Source organism: Bos indicus, chromosome 26 (genome assembly GCF_029378745.1).
Source record: "Bos indicus isolate NIAB-ARS_2022 breed Sahiwal x Tharparkar chromosome 26, NIAB-ARS_B.indTharparkar_mat_pri_1.0, whole genome shotgun sequence".
In the NCBI taxonomy this organism is placed as follows: Eukaryota; Metazoa; Chordata; class Mammalia; order Artiodactyla; family Bovidae; genus Bos; species Bos indicus.
In genome coordinates, this window is record NC_091785.1 from 41112740 (window position 1) to 41125786 (window position 13047).

At 47.9% G+C, this 13047-nt stretch overlaps 1 protein-coding gene across 1 annotated transcript in view; it reads right to left on the bottom strand.

The window, feature by feature from the left end:
* Positions 1-6748: 6748 nt before the first annotated feature.
* Positions 6749-13047, bottom strand: part of ATE1 (arginyltransferase 1) — a 168867-nt gene continuing 162568 nt past the window's right edge. The window contains exon 13 of the mRNA XM_070780968.1: positions 6749-11632. Coding sequence (XP_070637069.1) covers positions 11607-11632 — 26 coding nt within the window. The 3' untranslated portion in view covers positions 6749-11606. The remainder of the gene's footprint in view (positions 11633-13047) is intronic.

A 13047-nucleotide genomic window follows, 5' to 3' on the forward strand; every position in this document is an offset into this window, starting at 1 on the left:
TAGACTGTAGCCTGCCAACCTCTTCTGTCCATAGGGTTCTCCAGGCAAGAATACTGGAGTGGGTTGCCATTTCCTTCTCCAGGGGATGTTCCCAACCCAGGGATCAAATCCAGGTCTCCTGCATTGCAGTCAGACTCTTTACTGACTGAGCTACGAGGGAAGCCCTAATGGACATGAGTTTGAGCAAACTCCGGCAGAGAGTGAAGGAGAGGGAAGCCTGGCGTGCTGCAGTTCACGGGGTCACAAAGAGTCAGACGCGACTTAGTGACTGAACAACAACAGCAACAACGTGGTTTTATTTTAAGGTTTTTGAGGAGCCACCACACTGTTTTCCGCAGTGGCTTCACCATTCCCACCAACAGTGCACAAGAGTTCCAATTTTCTCCACATTCTCACCAAACACTATTATTTTGTCGGTTTTTTTGATAGTAGCCATCCTAACAGGTGTGACGTTAGAAGGTCAGCATTTAATTGAACAATAAAAGGTTGACTCAGGCAAGGAAATAACAGGAATCAATGAAAAGCCATGGAAGGCATTATCTTATCCTATTGTAGGAAGAAATGTCCCTTGCCTGTTATTCAGCAAGACCAGCCAGCCCAGTAAGGGGCCACTATTGCGCTAGATGAGCCGAGGGCAAACTTAACCTAGCGTCAAGGAGAAAGATGCCAGAACTACGGCAGAGCTGGCGTGGACAAGGCTTTCAAGTGATTCTATGTTGGACACATGGGTGATCGGTCATGGAGGCTGCAAGATGGACCACGGGGGAACTGATGCCATGTGGGGACCATGAGTGCAGGAGCAGGAGCTGGTGGTGGAGGACCAAGTGGCATGAAGGTATGGAGGTGTTAGCAAGCAGAACTGGGGCTGGAGGAGAGGATGACAGGCGACCCCATGAGCATGGATGAGACTGCTGGAGGAGATAAAACAGAAACCAGGGGCCGCTGCTGGAATAAAGGAATTTTTATTAAGCCGCCCCACATGGAGGGTATTACCGACTACTTCACCCTGAATGCGACCCAAAAGCCTCCCCAACTGGCTGAAACATTCCAGTGAAGGCATGTACACTGAGAGGCTGGAGTCCTGGCTAAAGAGCAGGTGTCACTATCCGGCCTCAGCAGGGATGGGGACTCTCAGCTCTTCGATGTGCAAGGTGAAACCTGCTTGTCACAGCGGAGCTGGGGACCAGGGCCCGTCTTAGAACAGCAATACCAGTCCCCTGCCTCTGCCGGGGGGTCAGTGACACCTCCTGATCGTGGGAGACATGCAAAGCCCTGCACCTACTCCAACAGCGGAAGGAAGATGCCAAGTCCTACAGGTGAGATGTAGGAAAATGGGAGGAATATTTACAGAGTTGAAAATACACACAACCTGAGCAGACAGCATTTTGTCAGCCGCATAGAGAGCAGCTGTTCTCCTGCTGAATACACTTTGGTGACAGTGTTTCTCAGCTGTAACAGGAGGAAAGAACACAGTGAACAGAATGACCCTAATCCCGAGATTCTGCCTTCTACAGACCCATCGACAGTTCACACTTCAGCTGCAGAAACTACCCTCGACCTGCACACGCAATAAGTTTTTGCAAAGCGTGTATGTGTGTGTGTGTGAATATGCCTGTGTAGGTTTGCATGCAAAGTGGACACATTTGGTTTTCATTGTCCCTGGCTGACTCGAGGAGTTGTAAAAGATCCCCTTTCCCCAGAGACGGTATGCGGGCAGCTCAGACTTTTTCCGAACAAGGCATGTGGTTTCGGCCGCTTGTCCCTTATTAAAGTCCATAGGAGCTGTGTGGGGGTCTGGAACACGTGGCCCCATGTCTCCCTGAGGAAATGGGGTGCTAGTACTAGATTTTGTGGCCAGGACAACACATAGCAAGGTGTCTTATTTCAGACTGGGCCCCGGGAGTCCTGATGTTGGTGAGTTCCTAGATTACTCACCCCTCTGAGACCTTGCTGTCGAGGATGTATGTAACGGGAGCACACAAAAGAGCTGAGTGGGGAGTGGGCAGAGCACTTCTCTGGTGTCTTAGAGTTTCTGGGCCCTTCTTGGGAGGGAGACAGAGGCCCCGTCCAAACAGATTCAGGGACAGTCAAGACTGGCAGGAGCCAAGTCATCTTACACATAAGAAAGGTGTAGGTGGGGATTTTCCAGCTTCACTCTTACAAAGGGGAAGAAAAACCCAATGACACAACTTAAATAAAACAAGTATTTGCTTTCTCTTTATCATCTGAGACAAGAATCAGTCACCTTGAATAGCATGTATCCATACTTCGAGAGGAAGAAAGAAACGATCTAAAATGGTTATTCACACATATTCTCAAAGAAAAGTACTATGAAGCGACCTTAGCTGAGAATGCCTATATTATAAACGCAAGGTATATGTAGAATTTCAGATTTCTCCTTTCCCATCTTTGTTTTTCTTTCCCTCTGGCAAAGCCTATGTGTTGGGCTCACCATCTGCCAGTTACGCCCCCACAGGGCTTGTTCTTGTGTGTGGGTGAGGGGTCCTCTGGCTTTCTGCCCTGCCGCCCCTCACACGGGGTGCTCCCTTTAGGAGAGGTTTGCATGCCTGCTCAGTCGTGTCCAACTTTTTGTGACCCCATGGACTGTAGCCCTCCAGGTTTCTCTGTCTGTGGGGTTTCCCCAGCAAGAATACTGGAGTGGGTTGCCATTTCCTCCTCTGAGGGATGTTCCTGACCCAGGGATCAAACTCGCGTCTCCTGCATTGGCAGGCAGATTCATTACCACTGAGCCACCTGGGAAGCCCATGGGAGAGATTTAGGAGTCCCAGATATTCCAAACAAGGCCTCCTGGTGAAAACAGCAAGCCAGTTTAGCTGATTACCTTCATTTCTATCTTGGGAGATGAGGATATGGCTTCCTCTCTTCTCTGCTCGGGAGACTCCTCCCAGGTCATCCGTCCATCCAGCCATGGCCACTCTCACCTCGTTGCAAGTGAGTTCTGGGGCTTGCACACAACAGCACGTCCGAGCCCACCCAAGGTGAGATGCCCCCTAGGCCTCTGCGGCTGTATCGCCATGACTTTCTTTCAAGTTATCTAGATTTCAGCAGAATTAAACCACAAGCTGCTCCCTTGTACTTCCGCCTCCACTTGGGGTCTCAAACCATTCCTTCTGCGGGGACCTCCTTGACCTCCTTTCCCAAAATCAACTGTAGGGCAAATAAATATCAACTCTCTCAAGAAACCACTTTGCTAGCCTTCGATTTCCTTTCTAAGAATGTCCGCTGGGTTTCATCTGTGCTCTTAGCCCAACTTGCTTTCTGTCTCCTGGTTTTGAGTTTATCCCCCAAGACTCTCCCTGGTGGCTCAGAAGGTAAAGAATCCACCTGCAGTGCCGTAGACCCAGGTTCAATTCCTGGGTCAGGAAGATCCACTGGAGAAGGGAATGGCTACCCATTCCAGTATTCTTGCCTGGAGAATCCCAATTCTCCCTGGACAGAAAAACCTGGCTGGCTACAGTCCATGGGGTCACAAAGGGTCGGATGCAACTGAGCAACTAACACTTTCACTTTTTTTTTTTTCCCGAAGACTGAACTGTGACTCTATGAACTCCAGGTGTGCACGAAGTCATAGCTTCATACACTCAACACACTGTTGACTGGGGGGAAAAAAAGCACAATGTGAGAGTCATGGGTTGAGTTTTATTTGGGGCAAAATGAAGACTACAGCCCAGGAGATAGCCTCTGAGAGAGCTCAGAGCTGGGGGGAGGTCTGTATGTATGCGCTTTTTGTGGAGGGGTTATGTGCAGTCGAGCACACATTTCTGTAGAAGGTTGCTGCTAGTTGCCAGGAGCAGTTGTCTCCATTGCTGATTTTAGTTCTTTGCTAGACATGAGGAGATGCAAGAATTGGGCTCATAAAACCTTCTCCTGAAAAATCTGCTCTTCCAGTTTCCCCCAGGGCACAGAGTGCCTCATTCCTGACCGATGCCCTGAGCTCCTTTGGGGTGTGTTGAAGGTCAGCGACTGCCGGGGTTCGTGACCTTGTAGAGGCAGATGCCAAGTGACAATTTTTCATCTGCTGCTGCTAAGTCACTTCAGTCGTGTCTGACTCTGTGCGACACCATAGACGGCAGCCCACCAGGCTCCCCTTTCCCTGGGATTCTCCAGGCAAGAACACTGGAGTGGGTTGCCATTTCCTTCTCCAATGCATGAAAGTGAAAAGTGAAAGTGAAGTCGCTCAGTCGTGTCCGACTGTTAGTGACCCCATGGTGTGCAGCCTACCAGGCTCCTCTGTCCATGCAATTCTCCAGGCAAGAGTACTGGAATGGGGTGCCATGGCCTTCTCCAATTTTTCGGTGAACAGATAGGCAAGAATGCTGGGTTGTGCCCCGTTGTACAAAAGGCCCCTTGAAATGGGGTGACAGGGAAGGCCTTTTTGAAGCGGTGACAATAAATTTTTCATCTATGACACATTTATTGTCACCGCTTCAAAAAGGCCTTCCCTGTCACCCCATTTCAAGGGGCCTTTTGTACAACGGGGCACAACCCAGCATTCTTGCCTATCTGTTCACCTGTCAGCTGTCTGTCTGTCTATCTCTCTCCCTAGCCCGTGATTCCAGGAAGATGGGGGCTCCCTCTGTCGTGTTCACTCTGTGGCAAGCACAACGCCTGGCCCAGGACAGGCGCACCCTGGTTGTTGGATGGATATGTCCACCGAGAAATCAATGAATGAATGAACTGTATGTGCGTGGTGTTGGGTTTGCACTGGGCTTTTCAAGAGCAAGCTGGTGGAGAGCCCTGGGCTTCCAGGAGAGACATGGGTCTGCAGTCCCAGGACGTGCTGGGTTAGTATTAGGGCTGCTTGCCCTAGGAGCACCCCTCCTGGCCACCCAAGGGTAAGGGGCATGTTCTGCTACCGGGAGATGTGGTGATTTTCGGCAAATGGCACTGTGAGCGGCTCATGGTTCAAATGTCTTGAGCGACACTCCTCACACAATCAGGAGGCCTGTCCTTGAGGGCCTCAGGAGCTTCAAGGAAAAGCGGTGCCTCATACAGTGCAGGAAGACTCCATGCGTTTAGGGCAAAGTAAGGTAAATAGCAATGACATTTTCACAGGTTATGTTTCACTGTACTTCAGCACCCCCACCCAAACGCTATGGAGGAATCCAGGGATGCGTGAGATCTAAAGAGAAGGAGACACTGTATTCCAAAGGCCACTTGGCCAGTGGTGAGAGCTCCTTTCTGTACTTGCAGAGCTGTGTTTGCAAGGTTTGCCTCCCATCAAGATCTCAATTAGGGGCAAGGACTTCTCCCAGGGTGAAGAGTGTTCAGCATGTGTAAAAATACCCTTATGTCCGTTGCACGAATGTCTTCCCATATGCGAAATGAATTTAAGAGGAAAAGATCAAATTAAAGAGGGATTACACTGATCTCCTTTAAGAATTTTCAACTCATATTGTGCATTCTGTAATTTTTTTTTTCTTTTTGGTGTGTGAGCTCTAACCAAAAACAGGCCTGCCCTGAGTACTGGGATCCACATGCCCATTAGGCTAGGAATTCATTACACACAGCAAGCAGTCTACCAACAGTCAATGTGCCCCCATATGCCCTTCCCTACTGAGAGGCGACAACCCCCAGTTGTTCATGCGGCCCTTTGTGCGTTCCTTTCTCTCACTGTTCACATGTGTTAAGACTCCGCAAAGTTCAATACGTTCTACCTTGGACTCTCTTCTGAGAGTGCTTCCTACACGTCTGCACGCCATTCTGGGAAACTAACTGTGAGGAGCCATCCCACCTGGGGTTGTGGAGGCTGATCTCAGGTCCCCATGACACCTGCACGCATTCTCCAGGGTTAAGACTAGTGTTAAGACTAATAGTGAGACGCCTAGGATGTCTTTAATGGTGTAGTAGGGTCGGAGAAGGCAATGGTACCCCACTCCAGTACTCTTGCCTGGAAAATCCCATGGGTGGAGGAGCCTGGTGGGCTGCAGTGCATGGGGTTGCTAAGAGTCGGACGCGACTGAGTGACTTCACTTTCACTTTTCACTTTCATGCATTGGAGAAGGAAATGGCAACCCACTCCAGTGTTCTTGCCTGGAGAATCCCAGGGAAAGGGGAGCCTGGTGGGCTGCTGTCTATGGGGTCGCACAGAGTCAGACACGACTGAAGTGACTTAGCAGCAGCAGCAGCAGGGGTGGAATGGGATTTTGTCTGCATCTGATGTGAGGTTTCTCCAACAAGGCCAGTCCTTGGCGGCCTCTACTGAAAACACATGCATTGTTCCTAGGACCCAATTGTCTGGTTTTCTCCAGTCTTAAGAAAGAATTGCTGGACTACCCTGGTGGTTCAGTGGTTAAGAATCCACCTACGGGAGGTTTAAGAGGGAGGGGACATGTGTATACCTACAGCTGATTCCTGGTGTTGTATGGCAGAAACCAATATTACACTGCAAAGCAATTATCCTCCAATTAAAAAAAATTTTTAAATATATATAACATTAAAAAGAAAAAGAAAAGAATCTGCCTGCCAATGCAGGGGACATGAGTTCAATGTCCCGGTCCAGGTTGATCGATGGATCTGGTTCAGGTTCGATGTCCTCCCCTGGTCCAGGAAGATCCCACGTGCCGCAGGGCAACTAAACCCAGGGGCCACAACTACTGAAGCTCACATGCCCAGAGCCCGTGCTCCACAGCAGGAGGAGCCGCCGCAATGAGAAGCCCGTGCAACGAAAAGTAGACCCTGCTCTCCAGGACTAGAGAAAGCCCGCTTGCCGCAAGGAAGACCCAGCTCAGCCCAAAACTAAATTTAATTAAAAAAAGATTAAATTGCGAATCAACTATACGCCAATAAACAATTAAGAAAGAAAAGAATTGCTATTACGAAGACGGAATTCAGATACTGTAGGCGAGGTGCTGGTGAGGAGGCGGTACCAGGTCTGGACCCCGGAGATCTGACCGTGTGTTGCTGGAAGGGATCGGCCGTGATTGACCAGGGAGCAGACGCAGGAATCGAGACACAGGAAAGAAAGAGCTGGGGTTGGAGTTGATGGAAGGGAGATGAAGGAGGACAGTTGGAGAAGCTGGGACAGGTGGGGTAGCTTAGGCTTCACTCAGAAAGGAATGAGGCGCTGTCTGATGTGGGACCAGGAGGGTGGGATCAAATGGGTGGTACATGGGGCTGTTAAACTGGCTGGAGGAAGCCGAGTGCACACTGACTTTTGCAATAATCCCAATAAGAGGTACTAAGGGCCTGTACTAGCCCCATGAGGCTGGAAACGTGGAGGGTAACACAGGAGAGATTGGGATGCTGGTCAGGCCTGAGAGTTGCCTAATGAAACCATTCAGTTCAGTTCAGTCACTCAGTCGTGTCTGACTCTTTGTGACCCCATGAACCACAGCATGCCAGGCCTCCCTGCCCATCACCAACTCCCAGAGTCCACACAAACCCATGTCCATCGAGTCGGTGATGCCATCCAACCATCTCATCCTCTGTCGTCTCCTTTTCCTCCTGCCCTCAATCTTTCCCAGCATCAGGGTCTTTTCCAATGAGTCAGCTCTTCGCATCAGGTGGCCAGAGTATTGGAGTTTCAGCTAACAGGTATAAAATGCTGTGTATACGCAGCTTCCCCCCTCACAATTGGCCTTAGTTGCAGAAGTGCAGGGCAGTGCTTAGTAGCTCATCTAGGTTCGACCCTTTGCAACCATTTGGACTGTAGTATGCCAGGCTTCTCTGTCCATGGGATTTTTTCAGGCAAGTATACTGGAGTGGGTTGCCATTTCCTCCTCCAGGGGATCTTCTTGACCCAGGGATCAAAACTGAGCCTCTGTGTCTTCTTCATTGCAGGCAGATTCTTTACCAAAGACAACCCAGATCTGAAAAAAGTTAAAGACACGAGAAGCATAGTTTATATAAAAAACATTGGCCTTCATGGACCATAAAAAGAAAAAAATCCACCTTTCCCTGTATAATCAAAAAGTGGTGGGGTGGGGGAAAGGCAAGAAAGTTTCTTTCTGCCCCCTGGTGGCTTTTGGAAAACTTAACGGAAAGGGCAGAAAGAGGAAAGACTGTTCCACTTTAGGTTCAGCGTCAACTGTGCAAACAGCACTCTAAGCAAGAACAAAGACGTTCCAGACATTCAGACATTTCAGACCTTCCCCAGCACCGCTCACTTTCTGCCTGAGTCTGGCGAGTCGAGGTGGGGCCTTGGCCAGCATCCTCTCTGCTAAGCGTGAGCAGGTGCTTCTCCCACCTCCTCACGGGATGGGAGATTCGGCCACTGAGATGCTGACCCGCTTCCACTGGGGCGCTCGCAGCAGTTGCTGGAACGTGACCTGCGAGCAGAGGGCTTCTGACAAAGCCCAGGAAACAGCTCGGCTGGCCTCCGTGTCAAATTGTGCTGGCCCAGGGGTTGGGTTCACAGCTCCACACACAACAGAAGCCGCTTTTAATTAGGCTGGAGAAAACTGCCATTAATATAGAGATACTTTTGCGGGGGGAGGCGTGGTAAAACCTAACAAATCTATTTCTGGGTCTCATCTCACTTTCCCCCACCTAGGCAGCACGCTGCAGTCCTATGCAACATCACCACTTTTCCATTCTCAAAAAAACGTGCTTTTGCTTTCCCAACCTCGTTGATGATGCTTGTCGGCTCACTGTGGCTCTTTGATAAGCCGATTGGAAGAGGGAGTGCCTCCTCCCGAATTTGCCTTCATGCAGAGGGATAATGCAGAGGAGGGGAAAAAAAGCAGGAGCCCGTGGGGGTGAGATGAAAACAACCCCGGTCATTATCAGCTAGGCTGTAACTGGATATGGCAGCCCGCTGTGCGGAGGGGATCGGCGGAGACCGCGCAACGCTGCTGGCCTTCCAGATACCCTGTTGTTTAGTTTTGTCCCCACCAGAACAAACAAAAGTGTGCGTAATTGTCCCAGGCCTCAAAACCCACTTTATTCTCCCATTATACCGAGGAAGTCCTGAATAGTGGCCCCACCGGAGTGAGGTTCTCTTCGTGGGTTCCCGTGAATAACTGTTTACAATTATTTCTCCACATTCTATTGGAGAAAGGCGGCCATTAGGAAGTTTTTATCCTCTGAACATTAAGAGTATCTTTTGAGCAGACGCTGCAAGTGGATTCTAATTCCACGGTCCTGAAGACCTGTTCTCAATATCATGAATTTGGCAGATGACTGTAATTTATCTGGCAATAGAGCCTTTTCATTGCTTTAAAACAATTTTGAATGGAAATGTCTAAAATAGATTCTACATTTTCCTGTATTAGAGTATGTTGCTGTTGTTATTTTAGGTGCGAAGTTGTGTCTGACTCTTTTGCAACCCCATAGGCTGCAGCCTGCCAGGCTCCTCTGTCCATGGGACTTCCCAGGCAGGAATACTGGAGTGGGTTGCCATTTCCTTCTCCAGGGGGATCTTTCTGACCCAGGGTTCAAACCTCTGTCTCCTGCATTGGCAGGTGGATTCTTTGCCACTGAGCCACCAGGAAGCCCATATTAGAGTATAATGAATGACTTTTAACTGTTTCCTTGACAACTCAGCTCTGCCATCACCAAAGTCAACAATGACTGGCCTGAAACTATGTGCGCTCAGGGACTGTTGAGATGCTTAGGGTTCTCTGCCTTGGATTAGTAGGATTTACTCTTTTTATAAAACAAAAACAAAATATTTTGTTAAAATCTTATTTCTATGACCTTTCTTTTTGGTGACGTCTGCTTTGGCGAGGTACGATGGGCAGAACAGCGGAGCAGCACACTCAGTCTTCTCCGTGGCCACAGCGCACCCGCCTGATGACAAAGATGAGCTCTGCTGACCTCAGGGCTTTGCCCAAGGTCACGCAATGAGTTAAAGTGATCCCGGAAGCTGAAACTGCTTGCCTGTAGAGTCCAGGTTCCCCCGCACGTTTTTTTTTTTTTTTAACCTATTAAGGCTTATAAAATGATCCAGTTGCTAGTGGAATATGGTCAGAAGGTTGCTCTAGGCCTGACGTCAACAACTCCCCACCCTGGTCCATCTTCCTTCCCCGTGTCCGGATGCCCTGTCCGTGGGGCCAGTGCTGGATACCCGCTGCACCTTCAGCACCATCGTGTGCCCCTTCCATTCACTTGTCATTTCCAGATGGTGCTATCCTTTCACTGTGACACCCCAAATTTCTCCTCCTTATGCCACAATCACTGTGACACCCCAAATTTCTCCTGCTTATGCCACATGGTCTGAGTGGCTTTCCCCGTGAGTAAGGCATGAGCCCATTTTAGCTGCTAACAGGCAAGCCTGCTTCTTTTTTTCTCCTTACTCTTTGATTCTCCACGTATGATCCAGATGGAGAAGTGGCTAGATGAGCAACCAGCAGATAAGCAAGACCCACGACCATCACTCATTGATGAGGCTGACATGTAACAGTTTCCGTAGCTTAATGCAGTAAAGGCTAATAGAGACTTGGTACAATAAGCTCAAACTGTTCTCCAGATTTCTTCTCTAGACTTGGTTTCTTTATTTCCAGACTTTCCCAACGGAATCTTTGGTGATGTTAGCAGAAATATTAACAAACTCGAGCGTGGCCACCAGCTGTTGTAGGCACAGCTTGGCCATGCCCGGATGTCTCCTTGGCCTTCTTAATAAATTAGGGGATGGAATAGTATTCAGTGAGTCACAAGATGGATCTCAAGAATAGGCAGAAAACCAGGGAGACTAGAGACAGTATTTCTTCATTTCTGTAAAAATCGTCACTCATACTGTGTGGAGCTTCCAGGGGCCACTGACCAATCTCGAAGGCTCCTCTGACCTCCCTCCCCACCAGCTCTGCTCAGTTTTGGTGAAGTGAGTCCAAATTAACTTATCTAAGTAACATCCCTCTAGTGAAATTCTGTAAGGTCTCCAGGTTGAGAACACTGACACACAGTTTTGGCTAGAAATAGGCTGTACTAGGGGGAAAAATGGTAATTAAATTACCCTTAAAAATACAATAATAAAGGAATAAAAAATTCTTTAAAAAGCAGAGCTATAAATCAATCTAATCTGTCTTCTGAGTCCACTTACTCATGTGAGGTAACCACCAGCTGTAGATTAAACAGTACAAGAGAAATGAAAGGAGCATTTGTTTTTCCCACTTTTCTTTTGTCAGTCACTGCATTTTTTTTTTTTTGGTAGACTGCTTTTGGGAGATGCATTTAGATCATTTTATTACTATAGATTCTGATAAGTTTATAAATTTTTTCTATTTGATCAAAATTAACATGTAACCAAAACAACTAGAAAGATGCAAAAAATGGAAATAATAAATAGCAGAGATCGTGTACATTTCTAAATTAATCTTCCATTCAAATTGTTCTTTAAAGAGACACTGTCTCTGTACTTTATTGTTGTTCAGTGGTGTTTGGCTCCTTGGGACCCCCAAGAACTGCAGCATGCCAGGCTTCCCTGTCTCTCAACATTTCCCAGAGTCTGCTCAAACTCATGTCCATTGAGTCAATGATGCCATCCAACCATCTCATCCTCTGTTGTCCTCTTCTCCTCCCGCCTTCAGTCTTTCCCAGCATCAGGGTCTTTTCCAATGAGTTGGCTCTTTGCATCGGGTGGCCAAAGTACTGCGGCTTCAGCTTCAGCATCAGTCCTTCCAGTGAACATTCGGGGTTGATTTCCTTTAGGAAATCCCTGCACATGGTTTACCTTTAAATCATAAGGACATGGTAGTTACCTTAGGAAACTGACCCAGCCCCCGGGTAGTGAGACACCACAAATTCATACATATTCACAAATGTGCTTTAGTCAAAGATGGGACAGATTGCACAGTGGAAATAAGAGAAACTAGAAGTGTCAAAATAAGTTGCCCCAAATGGTTTACTGTAGTCATTCCATGGTGTTTTGGCATATAGACACTTTAAACAACTCTCAAATCGTAACAGTTTAAAAAAATCACCTTCCAGCAGTGCCATTCAACAGAACTTGCTTCACTGAAGAAGTAGGCTGTGTCTGTACTGCCCAACGTGGCAGCTCCTGTGGGTTGAATTGTGACTCCCCCTCACCCAAAAAGTGTACTCCAGTCCTCACTCCAGGTGCTTGTGAAAGTGACCCAAACTTATTTGGAATTAGGATCTTTTGCAGATATATTAAGGGCTTCCCTGGTGGCTCAGAGTAAAGAATGCCCCTGCAATGCAGGAGACCCAGGTTCAACCCCTGGGTTGGGAAGATCCCCTGGAGAAGGGAATGGCTACCCACTCTAGTATTCGTGCCTGGAGAATCCCATGGACAGAGGAGCCTGGGGGGCTACAGTCCATACGGTTGCAGAGTTGGACACGACTGAGCAACTAACACACACACACAAGATGGGGTCATACTGGACTGAGGTGGACCCTAAATCTGACTGGAATTCTAAGAGATGAGAAGACACAGAGAAACATACATACAGGGAAGATGGCCATGTGAACCCAAAGGCAGAAACTGGGACGCGGCTGCCAGCCAAACACACACAGGACTGCCAGAATGGGCAAAGGAAGGTTCACCTGGATCCATTAGAGGGAGCATGGTCCTGCTGATACCTTGATTCAGGACTTCTACCCTCCAAAACCATGAGAAAATAAATTCTTGTTTTAAGATAGCCAGGTTGTGGTGACCTGTTACAGTGCCCCAGGGCCATGTGTGGCTACTGGGCATTTGAGATGTGGTTGGTGAGGCTGAGGAACGAAATTTTTATTAATTAAATAGACACCATATGACTAGAGACTATTATCGGACAGAGCAGTTTTATCAGTCAGATGACTTTTACAAATCTTATGTATCCAAATCCTTTATCAAATTGATTCTTTGAAAACTGAGAATAAATCATACTATTACCAGCAAGCCTTAGTTAAGCAGATACTTTGTGTATATACATATATACACACATACATAATCTTTGCTTTAGTCAATAAAATAACATCAATAAAGACCAGCTACCGAATTACAAACTGGTCATCTCTCTGTATTTTAAAATGAGCTGGAACACTGCATAGAACTGTCCACATACAACTGAGCTAAGAGTCTTAAGCTCTGAATCCCCCAACCTAAAATGCTGTTTTTCTTGTTTCACGATCAAAAAGCTCCAT